The sequence below is a fragment of the Tenebrio molitor genome, chromosome 4 (genome assembly GCF_963966145.1).
Source record: "Tenebrio molitor chromosome 4, icTenMoli1.1, whole genome shotgun sequence".
NCBI lineage: Eukaryota > Metazoa > Arthropoda > Insecta > Coleoptera > Tenebrionidae > Tenebrio > Tenebrio molitor.
In genome coordinates this window covers 28,866,134-28,884,763 of record NC_091049.1, presented here as the reverse complement: position 1 = coordinate 28,884,763, position 18,630 = coordinate 28,866,134, and the positions used below count along the sequence as shown (strand labels likewise).

Here is an 18,630-nt window from a genome sequence, read left to right as displayed (position 1 = left end):
TTCACGGCGCGAGATTCGATTTTGACAAATGGGTTTGTCTCAGCCATAGATTTATGTCAATACCAGTTCTGGCTATTGTGGTTAAGATTCTTTTTTAAAATCCAAAAAAAATGTAACCTTTTTTCTGATCGTTAAAAACCATTTTTACTTCAAGTGAAATTTCTGAAATTTTAACTTTTAATCATCAGAAAAAAGGTTATATTTTTTGGGATTTTAGAAAAGAATCTGAATAATTACCCCCATAGTCAGAATTGGGTATTACATATCTACTCCCAAACAATTCAATTTGGAGAAGATAATATACAGGGTGTTGCTAGTTAAAACAAAAATTGACATAAGAAATTTATTACGATTAAATTGCATCACATCTATTTATAATAAATTAGATTTGTTCATTTAGTTCGCCTCTGTACTTGGCACAGCTGCAACAGCAACACTCTTCCGGGTGGGGCCTCACAGGGGTGCCAACCGGGACCAAAACGTACCCGGTCCTGCTTTGCGGCCCAATTATCGACAGCACCGTCGGCTTCTTATAAATGACAGTTCTGACAGGATCCGCATAATAACCGGAAGCACCTGACACACTGTACCCACTTTGACTGAACTGAACCGGAAGTGGCACCTCAAGATCATTTTGAGGCTTGTTGAAAATAGGATAAGTCACCAACAGCTTGGGCCGCCTCTGTTGGTTACCAAGATAGGAAACTAACGCCTCATTGAGACCACCACCGTGACTTTTTTGTGTCGGGACTTTACACAAATCGAACTTGACGAATTTGACATTTGGGGTGACCTCAACCGGTTCAATTCTGTTCGAGACTTGTTGCAAAAGCTTTTCGTCTTCGCCTTGTTGTTCCCTGACAGGCTTGACCACCTCGTCTGACAGGTTCACGGTGTCGAGAATCTGGGGATGGTTGTTCTTGATTTCGACATTTTGTTGGACGACACTGTTGCCAACTTGAGGCGCCTCGTTCACCACATTTGTGTTCTGAACAACGTTGACTTGATTGTTTTGGGTGTTGTCCTGGACCACCACTTCCGGTTGGGTCTCTACTGCGGGTTTGTTCACAGGGGGAGGGGGTGTAGTAGGGGGCACACCGCAGTAGGGACAGGAGTGAGGAGGCACAAAAGTATTAGACGGCAGTGACGAAAGTGGAATGGGGCAGGGAGGATAAGCTGGTCTGGGGTAGGGGTAGTAGGGAGGGATGCACAGACAAGGCACGGGGGTGAATACGGGGAGGTAGTACGGTTGGCCCTTGCACTGACACGTGTCCCCACAAGCGCACTTCTCCTGGTCCCCCCCGAATCGCAACATCACTTGGGCGTTAGCGAACGACCTTGGATTGTCGACCCCTCGATTGGCTGGAGGGGGTCCCGAGTCGTCCGAGTCGAAATTCGACCGTTCCAGGATCTCGAACTGGTCATAGTTCTTCTTGGTGGGGGTGCGGAATATGGACTTGAGGTCTTGGGCCTAGGTACAAAAAATATTAAAAAAAAAATTACCACAAAGTTGTGGACAATACCTGGAGAGTTGTTGCAAACAAGAGAGAGATGAGCGGTCGGAGCATGGCTGTTGGATAATGATTGGACTTTTCGTCAGTTTTTTGTTTTTATAAGAGAGAATTTTGGACCGAGGCACGTCTCAGATGACCGTGATTTTCTTTTGTTTATGTTGACATAAAGAGGATTCTGCTGAGTTGCAATATAAGTCAACAGTTGGCGACCTTGACTGAGAGTTTTGATTCGGTCGAGGTGAACAAGAAGAGTAAAAGAGGAATTTTGGAGATTTTTGAGTTTTGGGGACTTAAATGTAGCCAACTCAGCCACCAAAAAACCCTAATGACTGACTTAAAAGATTATCATTTCGTCGTTGAGTGTCAATTATCTTCACAATTATGTCCTTAAACCTTTTTATCTTGAATGGAACAAGAAGCTTTCAAGTCATTAACAAAATGGACGACTTAATGGTGTTTTTAGGAACTTTTACATTTATTGTTGCCAAATTAGACACTCGAGTGTATTACATTAAAAACTTGTAATTTATGCATTAAGTTAATTCAGTGGTACCAAACGTGAAACACTCAAACTTTACTGTCCACTGTGACCTTGAAAGAGTTTTACACAAAAAAATTATCTGAAGCGATTTTGAGTCGCTCTCATAGGTCCATACTGCACATTTTTCTTATTCTCCGTGAACTGTATCAGAATTATCAGATAAGAAACAATCGATGCGCCCATCTGCAAGGAAAAAAATACCACAAGGGAGATGGTTGACGGTTGGTTTACCGAAAGCAGAGTCGAAGGATTCAGGGAGAACATTCCAAAAACTCTCATCTCCGGACGATTTTCGTTGATCAACAGGTAGCACTTCAGTTGCTGAAAAAAATTTGTTTTTTGTAAATGTGAAATACAGGGTGTTATTGAAAGTTATACAGATATTTTAACCACGAGGTACTGGCTTCATGTAGAACTCGGAAAAAATATCTAAAAAATTCTATGTCAAAAAATAAAATGACATTTATTTCTTGAGCTACATTTTTTTTAATTGCTTTTAGTCTTCTACGTTGTCAAACAACCTCGTAGGTAAAATTTCGGCACATTTAAAAAATACACCCTGTATATCATATTTTATAAAACGTACACCAATGCAGTTTCCTTGTTTTATAGCATATTTCCTATAGGTTACTTCGCATTGGCGTACATTTTATAAAACATGATATACAGGGTGTGTTTTTAAAATGTGTCGAAATTTTACCTACAAGGTTGTAGAACAACGTAGAAAACTAAAAGCAATTTAAAAAAATTATAGCTCAAAAAATAAATGTCATTTTATTTTATTTCTTGACATAGAATTTTTTAAATATTTTTTCCGAGTTCTACATGGAGCCAGTAGCTCGTGGTTAAAATATCTGTACAACTTTCAATAACACCCTGTATATGAGAAAGTATCAAAAATCACCTCGCTGAACGTGTTTTTTGACTCTGAAGACTTTGTGAGAAGTCTGGGCGACGCTTTGACCACTTCTTCAGCCTGCAGAAAGAGTAATTAGTAAAGTCACAATTGTGACGCAAAAATGCTTACTTTGAGAATGGTCCAGTAGGCGGCAAAGATCACCAGAACCATTTCTGCCAAGTGCATCAGAAGAAAATTACCATGAAAGACGTACTCGAAGACTTTGAGTGGATGTTTCAGAAATATGTAGAGATTGCTGGTGACTACCATAAAGACTAACAGGAACATGGTGGCAATTTGTGAAGAAAAGTGACCCACAATGGAATCGGAAATGTGTGTCAGTTCGAGGTAGAAGTTGGTGAACTGTTTGATGGTGATTGAAGAGTCTTGGGTCAAAACCTTGTCCAAGCAGGTCTTCAAGCGAGTGTACCTGTCGTTCAGCAAGTAGAAGTTGAAGACCATTGTAAAGACAACAAAGTAGTTAATGGTGACGGGCACGTAGATGGACAACCAAGCGATCATGCTGGCGTTGCTGGTGAAGAAAAGATCGATGACGCAGTCCACCGCGGCCACATACAAGAACAACACCAAAGCTGCCCAAAACCAAACATTGAACAATCTTCGCGTCTTCTTCCTGTTGAGGACAACGCCAAGACTGTCGAGGTTGTGGTCGAAGATTTCCAGCCTGATCAAGTTGCTGTGGTACTTCTTGGAGTAGACCCAGTTGGAGATCACGTTCGAGAGGAAAACGGCGATGTAGCAGATCAGATGGAGGTAAATCACCACATTATTGACAGTAAACTGGGAGCTGGCGTAACCCTCGAGGAATCTGAGGGTCAAGATCGCCGAATAGGCGACAAACAAGGTAAGGTTGTAAATGAGGAGAGGCACGCTGGTACGTGTGGGAGTTTTGGAGGAGTTGGAGCAGAAGATTCTGGATAGGGTGAGAATTGGGGCGGCGGAGGAGTGGCTCTCGATACGTTGCATCTTGGCGGGCTCGAGGAGGCAACTGGAGGCGGGTGAAGGTTCCTGGGTGTCGCAAGATGTTGCCCAAGACGTTTTAAGTGATTAAGCGTTTGTGGTAAAAGTTTTGCGTGATTGGAATCAATTAAGTGGTGTTGAAAAAGCTGAAAATGGTTTTCAATCGATGTTGGATGTTAAATAATGAGCGATGGCACTTTTAGTGTCAAGTAAAACTCTTGCGGTATAGTGATTTTTTTATTGCTACTTGTTATTTTATTTTATCGAAGAACATTTTTACAATTATTTATCCAAACGACAAAATTCACCATTAAAAAAACCGGGTGACTTTTAATGATTATAATTATTTTTGTTCCGTTGGCAACACATTTACGATTTTATGTTGGTACACTTGATTGCCAAAAATTCAAATATGACAGTGCAAAAGTTAAAATAAATAAATCAAATTGTCATTATTCATTATTCGTAATAACCTTGAATATCTTGAATCCTAACCTAGAAAACGAATTAGCGGACAACTCTTTAAAAGCAGGTGCTTAGAGAAACATGAACAAATTTCCATGTTCTTCACTTCGTCTTCATTGAAATTCCTTTCCCCAGCTGTCCCCTTATAAAGGAACCTTCAGAGCTTCCAGGCTCTGTAAATTGAATCAGTATTATGAGATAAGATACTGTGGCCACCGTGAGCTGAAAAATAAAATTTAGAAAAACACTCCTTTCAAACGCGGAATTTTTTGGTACCGAAAGCAAAGTCGACGGCTCCAAACAAAACATTCCGAATATTCTCGCTTCCAGACGATTTTCTGTCATCAGGAAATAAGACTGCAAGTGCTAAAAAAGACACAAATCAAGAACTGTTTGAAAATGGCGGACGATTAACCTTTCTGAAACTGGTTTTCGAATCAGAAACACTTGTCAGAAGTTTTGGAGAAGCAATAACTATGTTTTCAGCCTGAAGAGCAACTGAATGAATAAAAATGAAAGTATAAATTGATTACTCACTCTAAGAGTGGTCCAGTGAGAAACAAGAACCACCGCAACCAACTCACCCAGGTGGATCAAAACGAAATTGAAAATGAGAATGTACTGAGAAAGATCTAAATTGATTTTCAAAACCATGTACATGTTGGTGGTGATACTGATGAAGATGAAGAGAAACGTTGCACTGAGTTGTAGAGAAAACTGAGATACCAGTGAGTTAGAAATGTGAGTAAGTTCAAGATAAAAGCGGGTAAACTGTTCGACGTTCGTGTGTAATTTTCGCGTGGAGATGTTATTCAAGAGGTGTTCCAAGCATTTGTATCTTTCGTTCAGCAAGAAAAACGTGAAGACGGTAACAAAAATGGAGAAGTAATTGATCGTGATTGGTAGGTAAATCGACAACCAGAAAAAAAAATCGATCTTCTCACCAGTTTGGAAAACGTCGATAAGACAATCAAAGATGGCGACGTACAAAAATAACCCTGAAGCTGCCGCAACCGAAACGTAGAACATTTTTCTGGTCTTGTCACAGTCAGGATAATATCCGACAGTTCTCAGTTGATAATCGAGAATTTCCAATCTTACCAAAGCTCGGCAGTAACTTTTCGAGTTGATCCAGTTCGACAAGATGTCGGAAAAGAAGATGGCGATGTAGCAGATCAAATGTAAGTTAGTTACGACACGGTTGAGGGTGTAGATTTGTTCTCTCTCACTGGTGAGTATTCTCAGGGTAAAAATAGTTAGATAAACGACCACCAGAGCGAAACTGTATAAGACAAGATAGAGTGCATTTCAACGAGAGGTACACAGGCGTGGCTACCGAGATGCGCCAGATGTAGGGGAAGGGCGACCCAAAATCGAGTGCATTGGCGTAGTCCAGTTTAATTTTTTTTTTACTTTCACAACATAGGAAATATCAGATTTTCACAACCGGGATTAGAAATCAAGTTGTATGACATAAAAGAGAAGACAGTGAAGAACAATAACCTGGCTGTGATTTGCGACAAAATGGCGAAAAATCAGCTGTTGAAATGAAATTAGAAAATTCCCTGGAAAGTACAAATTAACGCCGCTACTGTCTAGGTACGCCACGCCACCGTAGACCGAAACAGATTTCTACGCAAGTTTATAGACGTGTACCTCTCGTTGAAACGCACTCTACTTGTTGGAATGAGTCGAAGAGTGTGAAGAATTCAGGCCAAATATTTTGGCCAAAGTGAGAAGAGGAGTGAGACGAGACGTCAGAAGTGGCGCCATCTTCGACGACAAGAACACGACTGGAGTGTAAAGTCTTCCGGAGTGAGAATCCGTGGCGCAATTTTAAATAAGGTGAGTGCATCATTATCAGTTTTTTAACATGTTTCGTTCAATATTGCTGTGTTGCAAAATCTAGAATCTAGGTTAATGGATGACAACATGGCGACATGGCGTACTACTCCGGACATGGAATCTTGGCCAACATTTTTTTGACATTTCTAAAAAAAATTATGTAAATCAATCGTTAGTGTCATTAATAAATGACAATTATTAAAAATCACTTTGAAGTTTTTATTGTGACATCAAAAAAGCAGGGAAATAGCATTATCGAGTCAAAAGTTGGGTTATATTCAATAAAGACCAGTTCACACATAATTGTCAGTTAAATGTCAGTTGTGGCCAAGATTCCGTGTCTGGAATAGTACCTGTCTCACTTTATTTTGTAATCGTTCTAGAGCACGTGATGGAGGAAAGATTCGTAGAAGAAATTATGCAATGAAGTGAATCGAATTTTTTAGGAACTTTTATTGATAGCAAAATAGTTATAAAATGGCACGTTATAATATAAAAATGACATTCATAAAAATACGTTATATATTATATAAAAATTAAACGAGAAGGGGATGGACGGAGCTACAATTTGCGTTGTAGCCCCGCACGCCCACACCACGTGACGTCACTTTCTCGCTTGTACATGATCTAAAAATATACTTGTAAATATGTAGCATAAGAAAATATCACTGATCGTTTCCGAAACAATCGTGCGAACAATACAACTTGTTATTCCTGAACAACAACTTGGCCCCGTGCAACGGTTTCTTGCACTTGAAACAACAAAAGCACTCGTCAGCTAGGTGAAAGTGTATACCGTCTTTCAACTTGACGCCCTCTTCGTCCGCCATGATCACCCTCCGACAGGCTAGGCACTTGTTAGCTTTGAGCTTTTCGAAACAAGGCAGACAGACCGGTTGCGACTCCTCCACCACGTAATTCTGGCCCGCCAGAGCTTGGTCGCACTCGAAACAACAGAAGTGCTTCAGGTGGAAAGTCGAGTTCTCCGCCAGACAGTACTCCTTCACGAAAATCAACTCGTCGCACGCTTTGCACCTGGGAATCCCCCGAATCTTTGCGAAGTCCCGCCCGCAATAAATGTTGTCAGATTCTTTGTCGTAGAAGTAGAAGAGATCAGCCAAGCTCTGGTTGCATCCGGCGCATTTGAAACACTCCGAATGGTACAACGCGTTTGACTTTTCCACGAAGATGCCGAACTCGCCCGGTTCGAAGAACTTCGAACACTTCCGACACTGTTTCGTCTGTATTTCAACATCGTCAGGGACTTTGCGCGCTACTTCCATTCCCTCGAACATCTTGTTCTCACCCTGGATGGCGCTCTTTATCTCCGGACCCTCGTAGTCGTAGGAGATGTCTCTGATGGCCCCGATTTTCACCGGATTCGGCACCAATTGATTCTCCGCCACCGTCAACTTGTTCGGAGTGTACATCTCCAATGGTTTGTTGTAGTTCGAGTTGGTTAGATCGTGAGTGCCGAATGCCAAATCGCGAACGTTACCGATAACGCTTGGATTTTGTTGTTCGCTGTGTACATTCAACTTGCCTGGAGCGTAATGCGGCATGTACATGGTATTTCGATTGATCTCATTGGTGGAACCTGGCTCCGCCCTCGGAACGTAGCCCACTTGTGGGTCATGTGTCGAGCCTGGCTCCGCCCTCGCAACGTAACCCACTTGTGGGTCGTGCAACATTTGCTCGCGCGCGAACCGCGAGAGGGAGCCTTTGTTCTGGTTAACTTCGACATTTTTGGCGTAATTCGCGGGCAAACCGGATAACTCTTGGGAGTGGAGCTGCGCCAGAGGGGGCTGCCCCACATAACCTAGCTTTCTGTTCGCTTCTAGAGCGGCGAGATTTGCTAATTCGCTATCTCCAGTATTCTGATTGATTTCCGCGATTCTGGCATAATTCGGGGGCGAGGAGAGCAAATCTTGGTTGTGGGGGAGTGTCAACTGAGCTTGACTAACATAACCTAACTTTTTGTTCGTTTCCAAATTTCCGGCAAAATTGGGCCCAGAATTTGCCAAATCTTGACCCTCCGAATAATTGTAGACCAGTCTCTGAGCGTGTTTGTCTGAATTTGCAGGAATTTGCGACGCTAAACCCAATTCTTCCGTATTTGTTGACGCTTCTACACCATAACCTAACTTTTCCTGGTCAACCGTCAATTGAGTAACATAACCAAACTTTTCAGTTTGAACTGTCATATTATGAGGCTTCGGGATTTTGTCAAAGAACGCGTCCAACTCTTTCTGGTCTTGGACGCCCAACTTTTCGAACTGTTTGGTCAAAGTGCCTGACTTGTTCTCGCCCAATAATTGAACTGTTTCAATCGAGGGAACACCTTTCGGGTACCTGTTGGTCAGGAATTTCGCGTTGACGTTGTATTGGATCACCTGACCCACGCCAGCCGAGTCCTTCATGTGTTTTATGTAATCCTGCATTTTCGCAAGCTCTGAATCCGTCAGTTCGTGACAAAGCGTCGGATCAATATCGTGAATGGGAATTTGCTTCTGGAGTAGCTGCTTGCGGGCTTGAGCTGCCTGGGACCCCTTCACAGGTAAAGACTCGGGAGAGAGCGTCTTCAAGTAGCGATCGATCGTTTCCGTGTTGCCTTTGGGGGCCCAATCCAGCTCCACTTCATCTTTTTTCCCAGGCAAAACTATCGCAAAAAATTAGAATTTCGCTTGAGTGACTGATCAATGACTCACCGATTTTCTTCTTAATTCGATTGGGTTTGCTCCCCAAGAGTTGGAACTGGGCCCACCCATATATGTCATCATCATGGACATCATGGTCCTCCTTGGAACATTTGCAGTTTTTGCAGATTTTCCGCCAAAAATGCAAGTCCAAACCTGGACACTTTTCGCTGCACTTGATACACGGTGCCCCCGCCCCTGCTTCGTGCCCCAGTCGAGCCTTCAGTCTCTTCTCCCGTTTCAACTCCAACTCGGAAAGCCAGTTGGGGGCCGGCAAATTTTCACTCTCCACGCTCATTTTCAACGCGTTTTATTTAACTGAACACACCCCACGAGTCAAGAATCAACAGGTATTCTTATCTGATATTTCACTCGAGTCGGGGGCTATGAATCATGCCCCCATCCCATTGTTGACACCCTAAGCCATTAGAAAGAGACAGATTAATACATAAATCTTAACATATGAAGAAGATAGATCAAGAAAAATGACAACATTGACAACTGACAATTGACAGTTTGTGTTGTTTACATGAATAAAATTTAACAATTATAATTTATATTAGAGCCGAATGTGCATTTCGCTTCGTTTTTCAATCTTTTTGACTTCATAATGCTCGAAAATCTAAATTTGCTACGTAAAGATTAAATGTAAAAAAGTGGGGTTGTGTCATCGAGTGACAAGTGACAAGTTTGTTGGTTTTGTGTTGTGCCATTAATTGAAGAAAAATCGAAATCTGATACAATATCTTATTTGTTCGGACTTCATTGTTGTACCGTTTTCAATTTTGAACAATTTGGTTGCTTCTGCGAGGCACAATTATCGTTTGATAGTCGTTTAGAAAAAGTGAGGTTAGGTTGTCAAAATGTCCAGAAAACGGGATATTACGGTAAGTTTTCGCGTAATTTGCTGAACCTTGCTATGATTGACCGATTCCAGCGTGAGGAAATCGCAAAACAATTTCTGTTACCTGAGAGGCAGTCCAAGATCGACACCTTGCTCAAACAGGATGGCCAAGCTTATTGCATTTGTAGATCTTCGGACAGTTCACGATTCATGATAGCGTGCGACGCTTGTGAGGAATGGTAACGTTCTCGGTCTGTTTTTGAGGTGACAGTACAAGAAATATTTATAATACAGGTATCATGGCGATTGCATGAATATATCTGAAAAAGATGCCAAACTGATCAAGCAGTATGTCTGCATTCGATGCTCTGAGGAAGACTCGACTCTGCAGACGCGCTGGAAGACAAAACGTGACGATAGCGCCGGGGCCAACACCAACAGCGACGAGAGGAGGTCGCGCAAGCGCAAAGACAGGGGCGAGACGAAGACCGACAAGAAACTGAAGCGGTGCGGGGACTGCATGGGGTGCTACAGGACCGAGGACTGCGGCAGGTGCGACGTGTGCACGCGGAGGAGCCGGCACGGGTCCCCCCGGAACAAGGAGCGATGCAAACAGCGGATTTGCATCAATTACGGAGGGTGAGCCCCATTTTGAGACAGCCGTTTGCAACTAGTATTTTTTGTTTTGATATAGAGGGAGGCGCAAGAGGAGGGACTCCAGCTCGGACCGAGAGGGCCCCTCCAACGCCCACCTCCAAACGGACTACCCCCGCCAATGCTACGGCCCCGCGTGCACCAACAGCGCGCGCTACGGCTCCAAGTACTGCTCCGACGAGTGCGGCTTGAAGTTGGCCACGAACCGGATCCTGCAGGTGCTGCCGCAGCGCATCCAGGAGTGGGCGCTGAGCCCCTGCTCGGCCGAGGACTCCAACATCAAGGCACTGGACCAGGTCAGGAAGCAGCAGATCGAAGTGAAGCAGATCCTGCAGGAACTGGACAGCCGCCATCGCGAGCTCGACGCCATCATCGAGCGCGCCAAGAGCGCCACCATAGACCCCAACGCCGACTTCGATAACGACGAGGATTCGGAGATGTCCACCATGTACTGCATTACGTGCGGACACGAGATTCACGCCAAGACGGCGATCAAGCACATGGAGAAGTGTTTCAACAAGTACGAGTCGCAGGCGTCGTTCGGGTCCATCTTCAAGACCAGGATCGAGGGGAACAACATGTTCTGCGATTTTTACAATCCCGGCAACAGGACCTACTGCAAGAGGTTGAGGGTGTTGTGTCCCGAACACTGCAAGGACGCCAAGATCGGAGAGTTTGAAGTGTGTGGCTGCCCTCTGGTGACCAACGTTTTCGACTTGACGGGGGAGTTCTGCAGGGCGCCGAAGAAGTCGTGCGCCAGGCACCACGTCTGGGAGAAGCTGAGGCGTGCGGAGGTGAGTCCCTCTGTCGAATTTCGACGAAATCTGACCGACGGTGCCAGAAATACACAAGTTTTTTACTTGACGTTTGACAGTTCTGAGCTTGTTTCACTTATATCGTCGCCATTTATGAAGCAAAACTTATGATTTATTACACAATTTACTTTCAAGTGGTGTAGATAAGGTAGACAGGAAAAAAAATCCAAAATTACACCTTGTTAAAGATTTCAAAATGGCGGCTGGCGCCATTTATTTTTTCAGAATTAACGCGTTTTCAAAGTCGAGTATTTAAGTCAAATTTCAATGAAATCGGACCGACACACTAGTTTTTGATATGTCATGTGACATTTGCTGGTTTGTGTGGCTTGTATCTCCGCCACTGATGACGCCAAACTTATGATTTTTTGCACGTTCAATTGTCAATGCGTGTAGATGAAAAAGAGTGAAACAAATGTCAGAAATTGTGCGTCGTTAAATATTTCAAAATGGCGACCGGCGCCATTTCCTTCTAAATCGTCCGATTTTCAGATCGACTTGGAGAGGGTGCGCCAGTGGTTGAAGATGGACGAACTGCTCGAGAAGGAGAGACAGATCAGGAACAGCATGGCGTCCAGAGCGGGAGTGCTCGCCCTGATGCTCCACTCCACCTACAACCACGAAGTGATGGAACAAATCACCAAAGCGAGCCAGCAGGACCAGAACGCCATGCAGAGGGAGCTAGCCAAGAGGTTCAGGACCACGACAAAATCACGATTCTCCTGAACGATTTATTTCAATTGTTTCATGGCTGTCTCGATGTCGGAATTAAAACATTTTTAATCTCGCCTATCAATCTCTTCCTCTTCTCCAATTCGTCCTTTACGCGATTGACGGTGAGTTGCGAGGCCACGTGACCCGCGTTAAACAAGCCTCGCAAAAAGTTGACAATCGCGTCGTTGCTGTCCGGCAAAATGGACAATTCATCCAAGGCGGCTCTGGAAAAATCGGGGAAATCAGTTGCAGAGGGCGCTGGCAACTCACCTGTCAAGATCTGGCGCGGTGTTGGTGGTGTTTTTGGGCAACACTATTGCCGAAACGTCAAAAATAACAATCGCCAAAGCGAACACACACATCGAGTACATCCTCACTTCAAAGTGTCTCAGCTGAATGGACACATTCTATTAAACGCAATTTATACAATTGACTAGGAAATGATGATCTGACAATAACCGCACCGTGTAACTAGATTTCCACGGGTTTGACCTTGAAAATTACAAGTCATGTAAAGTGGGACATGTGACCCCTCTAACTATGCAGGAGGACATCGGGAGTCGATCTGGGGGGTTTCCCGCCAGACTGGGGGCCTCACGGGTGAGATAAATGCAAAAAACGAGATCCGGCACCGGTATCGCTTTTTTTCTTATTTACTAGTAATCTGAAGGTTGTTCAGAATGGGATTATAAAATTTGGTCAAGTTTGAGGCGGTTCGAAATTGGTGACCTTGAAAATCGGAGTCATGCGAATGGGGTCGTGTGACCCCTCAAACTTCGGAGAACATCCTGGACGACAGATCCGTCGCGTTTTGATTGTTTTGGGTCGAAGTCTGTCCGAGAAATTCAAAGAAATGCGATTAGAGATAATCGGTTTTGATTTATTTTAGTCAGGTTCCGGTTTCTATCACCGTAACTTAATAGTCCATCAAGAGAAGACGTGATGCCAATAAGAATCAAGTAGTTTGATGCACTTTCGTTGTTGTCTAATTGTAAGATCGCAGTACAAACATAAATAATTTGTCCTAATGGACTAAATAAGTTAATAGTTATCAGTCGCGGCGAGTTCGAAGTTCAAGTCAACAAGTCCCCTCTGACCGAGCGTAGGTACAGATGACCCCGTCCCTTTGCGATTCTAGGGGCACTGGCCCCAAGGACACAGCGCTCTCAATGTTTGTTTGCGGTTTTTCGGCCGAGTCGTCCACATAAGGCCCCCAAGATCTCGGTCGAAGAATCGTGGGTGCGAAGCACGAGCCTATAAAAGAGTCGTTTTGATAACAACTCCAATTCAGTTCTTGGTCGAGTCTCGGCAACGACGCACAAAATGGCAGCTCGCATCGCTTTCGTTTTCCTCGCGGCCCTCCTCGTCTTCCAGGTAAGTCGCGCGGACTCGTCTTCAGTGCCTGAAACACTGTTTAGGCGCTGACTTGGGAGTCCCACGCCACTGCCATCCGCCGCGACGTCAGCTCCTCCAACGCCAGCCAGACCGTCGACGAGGCCATGCAGTCCTTCAAGTCGAGCCTGGACGACATCGTGAAGAACATCCAGGTGAGTCCCAGAGATTTTTTATCAGCACCAAAAGACTCCCCGGGAGATTCTAGCGTGGAATGATGGGTCACACTTGCCACTTCTGACGTTTCGAAGTTGGTACCTTTTTTGGGTACCGATTTTTGAAATCTAAAAATCGGTGTGGGTACCCAAGTGTGACCCATCAAATCACGCAGAATTGACTGACTAGTCGATTGGAGCTGGTACCACCGAGATCGAGTGATTTGTGTGGAAGTTGTAACGCTTTTTTTGTTTTTTTGTAGAATAACGAGCTGCTGCAGAACTTCTCGGCTTCGCTCAAGCAGTTCGGGGAGCAAGTGCAGAACCAGAGCCAACAACTGGTCGAGAAGATCCAGTCCGCTGGCAAGACCAACTAGTACAAATTTTGTAATTACAATGTATGCGATGTAATAAACGATATTTTTAATACGACGTCCTTGTTATTGCTCTGACCTTGACTCAGTCATCGATAGCAGTTTCCAGAATTTCGCTCGAATTTGATATAATTAGAGCGGAGTAAAGATTATCAATTACGAAAAATCTTTTATCTAGTGTTATTGTTTGCGTTATTTTTAACAAGTCACACAGTCCGGGTCCGTATTAGTCAGCATCCCGAATTGGACGATAACGAGTGACAAAAATATGGACCGAGAAGAATAACGATGATGAAAGAACAAATAAAATTTCAAATAGGAACTCTGGACAGATTATCGAGCGCCTTGTAAATATTTATCGATGGCCAAATCGGGACCAAAGAATTTATTCTGATAGCGTAGCAAACACTCCAATAGTAGCGAGGAAGACATTCCGTGAAGTCGCTTTTCATTTGGTGAAAAACGAAATTACGATGATTTGGTTCGTACCATTTTGAAAAAGTTCAAGGTCACAGGTTATAGGAATGGTACCGCTTGTGGTGGGTCAGAAGTGAAGAATTGTAGGAATTTTTTACGTTAAAGTAGGTCTTGCCACGGTTGATAATACTTATCTTGTGAATTTTGTCAAAACAGCAAAACACAATTATAAGGAAAATGAAACATGTTAAATAAATTAAGTAAGAATGAGAAAAAGAGAGTAAAATCAAGTAAGAACAGTCAAGTTAAGATCATTTTAAATTTGAAAAATACGAAAACTGTTGTGTTTTTCAAATACAACAGTTGAAGTCATTTCCGGCTAAACTAGTTGTCATAGGTTGTGACAGAATTCCATTTCGGATGGATCAGAAGTTAAGAAAACTTTGTAATTTATTAGGTATTATTATTAAAGAATGTACCTACTATTCCGGACACGGAATCTTGGCCAACATTTTTTTGACATTTCTAAAAAAAATGATGTAAACCAATCATTACCATTAGTGTCATTAATCAATGACAATTATTAAAAAATACTTTGAAGTTTTTCTTGTGACATCAAGAAAGCATGGAAATGGCATTATCGAGTCAAAAGTTGGGTTATATTCAATAAAGACCAGTTTACACATATTTGTCAGTTAAATGTCATTCCATGTCCGGAATAGTATGTAGTTCTGTCCAGAATTACATAAAGTCTATTCAAAAATCAAAAAACCACCACCTGTTTAGGTTGGTAAAATTTAAAAAAACCCTACGTAGATATTTTTTCATACTATGTTGGTAACTATAAATTATGACATTTATTTAATTTCAAATAAAATTCAGTTGCTTTGAATTTCCTTCATATTGTTTTATTAGCAGCACGTTTCATTTATTTATTGATTCTTATTATTTTTACTTAAACATGCCCAGAAAAACAAGACACTTAATAAACATTTAACCTCAAAATTACAAGTCTCACCAAATTTTACACTAGACAGCGTTGCCGATAGTAATTATCCAGGAAAATGGGACGTTGGTGGTTTTTTGATTTTTGAATGGACTTTAGTTATAGAAAATAATAAAAATGCTTTAAAGAAATATTAAAAAAAATAACATTAAAATAATTCAAAATTCGACAAATATGAAAATATATTGTTTCTTTTTAGACCAGAGGCCATTTTGAATGAAACACTACAAAATTGAAGGAAATAATTGTCAAATAATTTTGAAAAATTTGAGAGAGGAAGTTCGTATTTCACTCTTGATGTTTATGATAAATTATTCTCGGGTTTCGTCAAAAGCGACTCCGACTTTGAAATTTTAATGGGATGTTTTAATTTCCCCCCATTTTCATTATTTGATATGGAGAAAATAATTTTTGACATTTTGGAAATTTGGCAACTTGACATAAAGAAATTAAAAAATGACAAGTGAAAAAGAGCTGTCATTAATGACGTTTGCGAGTGAAGATGTCAAAAATGAAATGATTATTTTGCTTTTGACACTTAGTGACGCAAGTTCATCATTCTAAATTTGTTTGGAACGATCCTGACCTGTTCCTCTTAGTCATTCACGCCTGAAACCACAAACCACCCAACAGAAAAAAAATCACCGATTAAGTCCCTGTGATTTTTTCTTCGGAAGCAACGACCCAGATCATTCGATTTTTCCATTATCTGTTTGCCTAGTGCATACTCCGAATTTTCCCCTCGCTGTGCAAATAAGCGATAACCAACCACGAGAGGTCAAGGTGGTAAAGGTCCGGGTGGTAAGCGGGCATTCTATAAAAGCGCTCGGAGTCGCTCGCTGATCAGTCACACACTCTCCGACGCTCCTCACAAACCGACAACAATGGCCAAAATCGTGCTCGTCGCCGTCCTCGCCCTCGTGGCCCTCCAGGTGAGTCCCACTTTTTGGAAATTATCAATAATGTTTCGACTGTTTTTGACCGGTTCTTGATGTTTTCAGGGAGTCGTGGCCAAGCCCAAGGGCAAGGCTACCCAAGAGAAGTCCGCTCTGGAGGAATTGGCCGCCAACACCCAAACCCTGGTCAACAACGTGACCCAAACCCTGGGGATCAAGGAACTGCCGGACTCGAAGAAGATCGTTGAAGTGTTGAACACCAACACCCAGAACCTCGCCAACCACGTCCAGGAGATCGTCGACAAGTTGAAAACAGAGGTACAGGTGAGTTAACCTGAGGGAATCCCATGATGACTCGTTCTTTGGCAGGCCAAAGCCCACCAAGGAGAGGTCGACAACGTCATTAAGCAGGTCCAGGAGAAGCTGAGCCAGACGGCCGCCCAGCTGCAGCAAGCCGCCGGTCCCGAGGCCACAGCCAAGGCCAAGGAGCTGAAGAAGAACCTAGATGACGGACTCAAGACCGCCGTGGCCCAAGTGGAGAAGCTGGTCAAGGCTGTGGAACCCGATGCGACGAGTAAGTCCCAGTTTGGGTTTTGGTTCTCTTAGTTATTGATCGCTTTGTGTTTAGAAGCCAAGACTGACATCCAGAACGCCGCCCAAACCCTTTTGAACCAGATCGCAGAGGTCAGCAACAACTTGCAGAACCAAGTCAAAGCCACCATTGCCGAGCACGAGAAGACTCACAAACACTAGATAGGTGGCGGGTTCGTCCAGACTGCGTTTAGGGAGTACGGAACTGTTTTAATTATAGGGTAATAGAATATTTGTACAAAATGGAGTTTTCGTGCCAAAAATTTTGGCAAGCCTGGAAATGACAGATTGCGCAAAGTAAACTGTCAAAATTTCGGATGTTTGGTCCAATAAAGAGTTTCCAAGTATTATACTTCTTGTGTTTTAATGATGGTTGCATAAATTCCTTTTTCTGAAATGTTTTGAGTTTTGAAAAAATGTGACAAGAGTAATGGAGAAGAATTTTCTACCTAAATTTAATAAGCTATAGATTTCCACGTTTTGAAAATTTTGAAAACAGTGGATCTAACAAAAAAAAAATGAATTTTTCAAAATGATTATTTTTACCAGACCATTCACAATTTAAAACATTCATGATAAGAAAGATTTTTCAAAAATTTGTTCTTTGTTTTGTGACTTTCTTTTTTTTTTAAATTGTTACTTCCATTTACCAAGTTACGAAATGTAAAAGTGAATATTTACATAAAATTTCCACTAAATGGGCCCAACACTTTCAAACTGAAAAGTTTTTGATTTGGAATTTGACAGTTGTGGAGCACTTTCGTTGATATCTTCACCATTTTGACAGCAAAACTTCTAATTTGTTGCAAAATTCGAGCTGAAGAAGCGTAGATTAAGAAGACAGAAAAAATGTACAAGAAAGTTGGTTTAAAGTAGTCTAATATGTGTATCTTTTTAACTCAGATTTTTTTACCTAGTTTTCTTAGTAATTTTCCTATTTTCTATGGATTTTTTTTTTCAATAAAAACCCGTATTTTAACTAAAACATCAAAAAACAACGTTGAATTTGACTTTTTACCCTTTTTCTAACTAAGATTTTCCTAAAACATCATTTTTTTAGGAAAATGCCTTGATTTTCTCGTTTTAGTCGTTAAATTTTGTGGACTCTGAAAAAATAGCCCGTTGAGGCTTTTTTAAAAACACAAAAATTGGGAAAATTGACCTGTTTTTAAGTCAATTTTATCTATTAAACCATCGATTGTTTATGGAAACTATCATGTTTTTTAAAGATTTTTAAAAATGTGAGCCAGATTTTTATTCTAAAAATAAGGAAAACTACCCTGTTTTTTAAAGATTTCTTAACAAATGTGAGCCAAACGGAACCTTTATTGAATTACCAAAATATTATAAAAATAATACAAAATAATACAAAAACAAATAAATTTAAATGGTTAAAACAAGAAAATCTCAGATGTTTTGAATATGCATTAGAAAGTAACAAGTGTTCAATTGAAATGTTCATCAAGTCGGCTTTGACTTTATTTTTTAAAAGACAACATTGTAAATTAAGTTGGTTAGACAAAGATAGCGACAAAGATCAAAGCCAATTTGTTGAACTTTTCAATTGAACACGTGTTATATTAAATCCAGCTGATAAAAATTCAGAGAGACCATCCAACTATAATATTGAAAAATATGAAAAATTAAATATACAACGTGTCTCAGAAATAAGTACATTAATTTTAACTGGTAATAGAACTACTTAATCGCAACAATATATTTAAATATATTTTTTTCCTAAACCTTATATGTAGTTATCCAATTAAAATTATTGAAAGATTTGGCACAAATTTCGTTACCCGCCTATGTGGATTACTTGCTTCGCCGATGCC

At 41.7% G+C, this 18,630-nt stretch overlaps 5 protein-coding genes and 1 long non-coding RNA gene across 7 annotated transcripts; 2 read left to right on the top strand and 4 right to left on the bottom strand.

Moving 5' to 3' along the window:
• Positions 1 to 329: 329 nt before the first annotated feature.
• LOC138127562 (uncharacterized) lies at positions 330 to 2,106 on the bottom strand. The gene is made up of 2 exons (XM_069043622.1): positions 1,524 to 2,106; positions 330 to 1,471 (listed from the first exon to the last, which is right to left on the bottom strand). The coding sequence occupies exons 1-2, from the start codon at positions 1,566 to 1,568 to the stop codon at positions 383 to 385; spliced, it is 1,134 nt and encodes a 377-aa protein (XP_068899723.1). The 5' UTR covers positions 1,569 to 2,106; the 3' UTR covers positions 330 to 382.
• LOC138127561 (putative gustatory receptor 28b) lies at positions 1,971 to 5,711 on the bottom strand. 2 transcript variants are annotated; one of them, XM_069043621.1, is made up of 5 exons: positions 4,676 to 5,710; positions 3,083 to 4,621; positions 2,960 to 3,031; positions 2,287 to 2,376; positions 1,971 to 2,238 (listed from the first exon to the last, which is right to left on the bottom strand). In XM_069043621.1, exons 2-5 carry the CDS (start codon positions 3,938 to 3,940, stop codon positions 2,131 to 2,133), a joined length of 1,128 nt encoding a protein of 375 aa, XP_068899722.1. In that variant the 5' UTR covers positions 3,941 to 4,621; positions 4,676 to 5,710; the 3' UTR covers positions 1,971 to 2,130. The 2 variants fall into 2 exon arrangements, with proteins under 2 accessions (XP_068899722.1, XP_068899721.1); XM_069043620.1 differs by having other exon boundaries at positions 1,971 to 2,376; positions 4,676 to 5,711.
• A 962-nt stretch (positions 5,712 to 6,673) lies between these two features.
• On the bottom strand, positions 6,674 to 9,377 carry Tes (Testin). Its single transcript, XM_069043581.1, has 2 exons — positions 8,953 to 9,377; positions 6,674 to 8,903 (listed from the first exon to the last, which is right to left on the bottom strand). Exons 1-2 carry the CDS (start codon positions 9,236 to 9,238, stop codon positions 6,910 to 6,912), a joined length of 2,280 nt encoding a protein of 759 aa, XP_068899682.1. The 5' UTR covers positions 9,239 to 9,377; the 3' UTR covers positions 6,674 to 6,909.
• A 44-nt stretch (positions 9,378 to 9,421) lies between these two features.
• On the top strand, positions 9,422 to 12,040 carry Cfp1 (CXXC finger protein 1). The gene is made up of 5 exons (XM_069043608.1): positions 9,422 to 9,827; positions 9,878 to 10,023; positions 10,079 to 10,423; positions 10,479 to 11,232; positions 11,746 to 12,040. Exons 1-5 carry the CDS (start codon positions 9,804 to 9,806, stop codon positions 11,977 to 11,979), a joined length of 1,503 nt encoding a protein of 500 aa, XP_068899709.1. The 5' UTR covers positions 9,422 to 9,803; the 3' UTR covers positions 11,980 to 12,040.
• On the bottom strand, positions 11,971 to 13,030 carry LOC138127610 (uncharacterized). The gene is made up of 2 exons (XR_011158280.1): positions 12,238 to 13,030; positions 11,971 to 12,191 (listed from the first exon to the last, which is right to left on the bottom strand). It is a non-coding gene; the product is annotated as an uncharacterized lncRNA (long non-coding RNA).
• A 3,053-nt stretch (positions 13,031 to 16,083) lies between these two features.
• On the top strand, positions 16,084 to 17,150 carry LOC138127596 (apolipophorin-3b-like). Its single transcript, XM_069043670.1, has 4 exons — positions 16,084 to 16,243; positions 16,313 to 16,525; positions 16,577 to 16,781; positions 16,836 to 17,150. The coding sequence occupies exons 1-4, from the start codon at positions 16,196 to 16,198 to the stop codon at positions 16,958 to 16,960; spliced, it is 591 nt and encodes a 196-aa protein (XP_068899771.1). The 5' UTR covers positions 16,084 to 16,195; the 3' UTR covers positions 16,961 to 17,150.
• Positions 17,151 to 18,630: the final 1,480 nt, after the last annotated feature.

Excerpts from the sequence above, each read along its gene's own strand:
- LOC138127562 (XM_069043622.1), bottom strand. The coding sequence starts at position 1,568 with ATGCTCCGACCGCTCATCTCTCTCTTGTTTGCAACAACTCTCCAG. Across the intron at positions 1,472-1,523 it reads TGTTTGCAACAACTCTCCAG|GCCCAAGACCTCAAGTCCAT; the intron begins GTATTGTCCACA and ends TTTTGTACCTAG.
- LOC138127561 (XM_069043620.1), bottom strand. The coding sequence starts at position 3,940 with ATGCAACGTATCGAGAGCCACTCCTCCGCCGCCCCAATTCTCACCCTA. Across the intron at positions 3,032-3,082 it reads CCTACTGGACCATTCTCAAA|GCTGAAGAAGTGGTCAAAGC; the intron begins GTAAGCATTTTT and ends CTCTTTCTGCAG. Across the intron at positions 2,377-2,959 it reads CAAAAAACACGTTCAGCGAG|CAACTGAAGTGCTACCTGTT; the intron begins GTGATTTTTGAT and ends AATTTTTTTCAG.
- Tes (XM_069043581.1), bottom strand. The coding sequence starts at position 9,238 with ATGAGCGTGGAGAGTGAAAATTTGCCGGCCCCCAACTGGCTTTCCGAG. Across the intron at positions 8,904-8,952 it reads TCGAATTAAGAAGAAAATCG|TTTTGCCTGGGAAAAAAGAT; the intron begins GTGAGTCATTGA and ends TTTTTGCGATAG.
- Cfp1 (XM_069043608.1), top strand. The coding sequence starts at position 9,804 with ATGTCCAGAAAACGGGATATTACG. Across the intron at positions 10,024-10,078 it reads TGCGACGCTTGTGAGGAATG|GTATCATGGCGATTGCATGA; the intron begins GTAACGTTCTCG and ends TTTATAATACAG. Across the intron at positions 10,424-10,478 it reads ATTTGCATCAATTACGGAGG|AGGGAGGCGCAAGAGGAGGG; the intron begins GTGAGCCCCATT and ends GTTTTGATATAG.
- LOC138127596 (XM_069043670.1), top strand. The coding sequence starts at position 16,196 with ATGGCCAAAATCGTGCTCGTCGCCGTCCTCGCCCTCGTGGCCCTCCAG. Across the intron at positions 16,526-16,576 it reads TCGACAAGTTGAAAACAGAG|GCCAAAGCCCACCAAGGAGA; the intron begins GTACAGGTGAGT and ends GTTCTTTGGCAG. Across the intron at positions 16,782-16,835 it reads TGTGGAACCCGATGCGACGA|AAGCCAAGACTGACATCCAG; the intron begins GTAAGTCCCAGT and ends CTTTGTGTTTAG.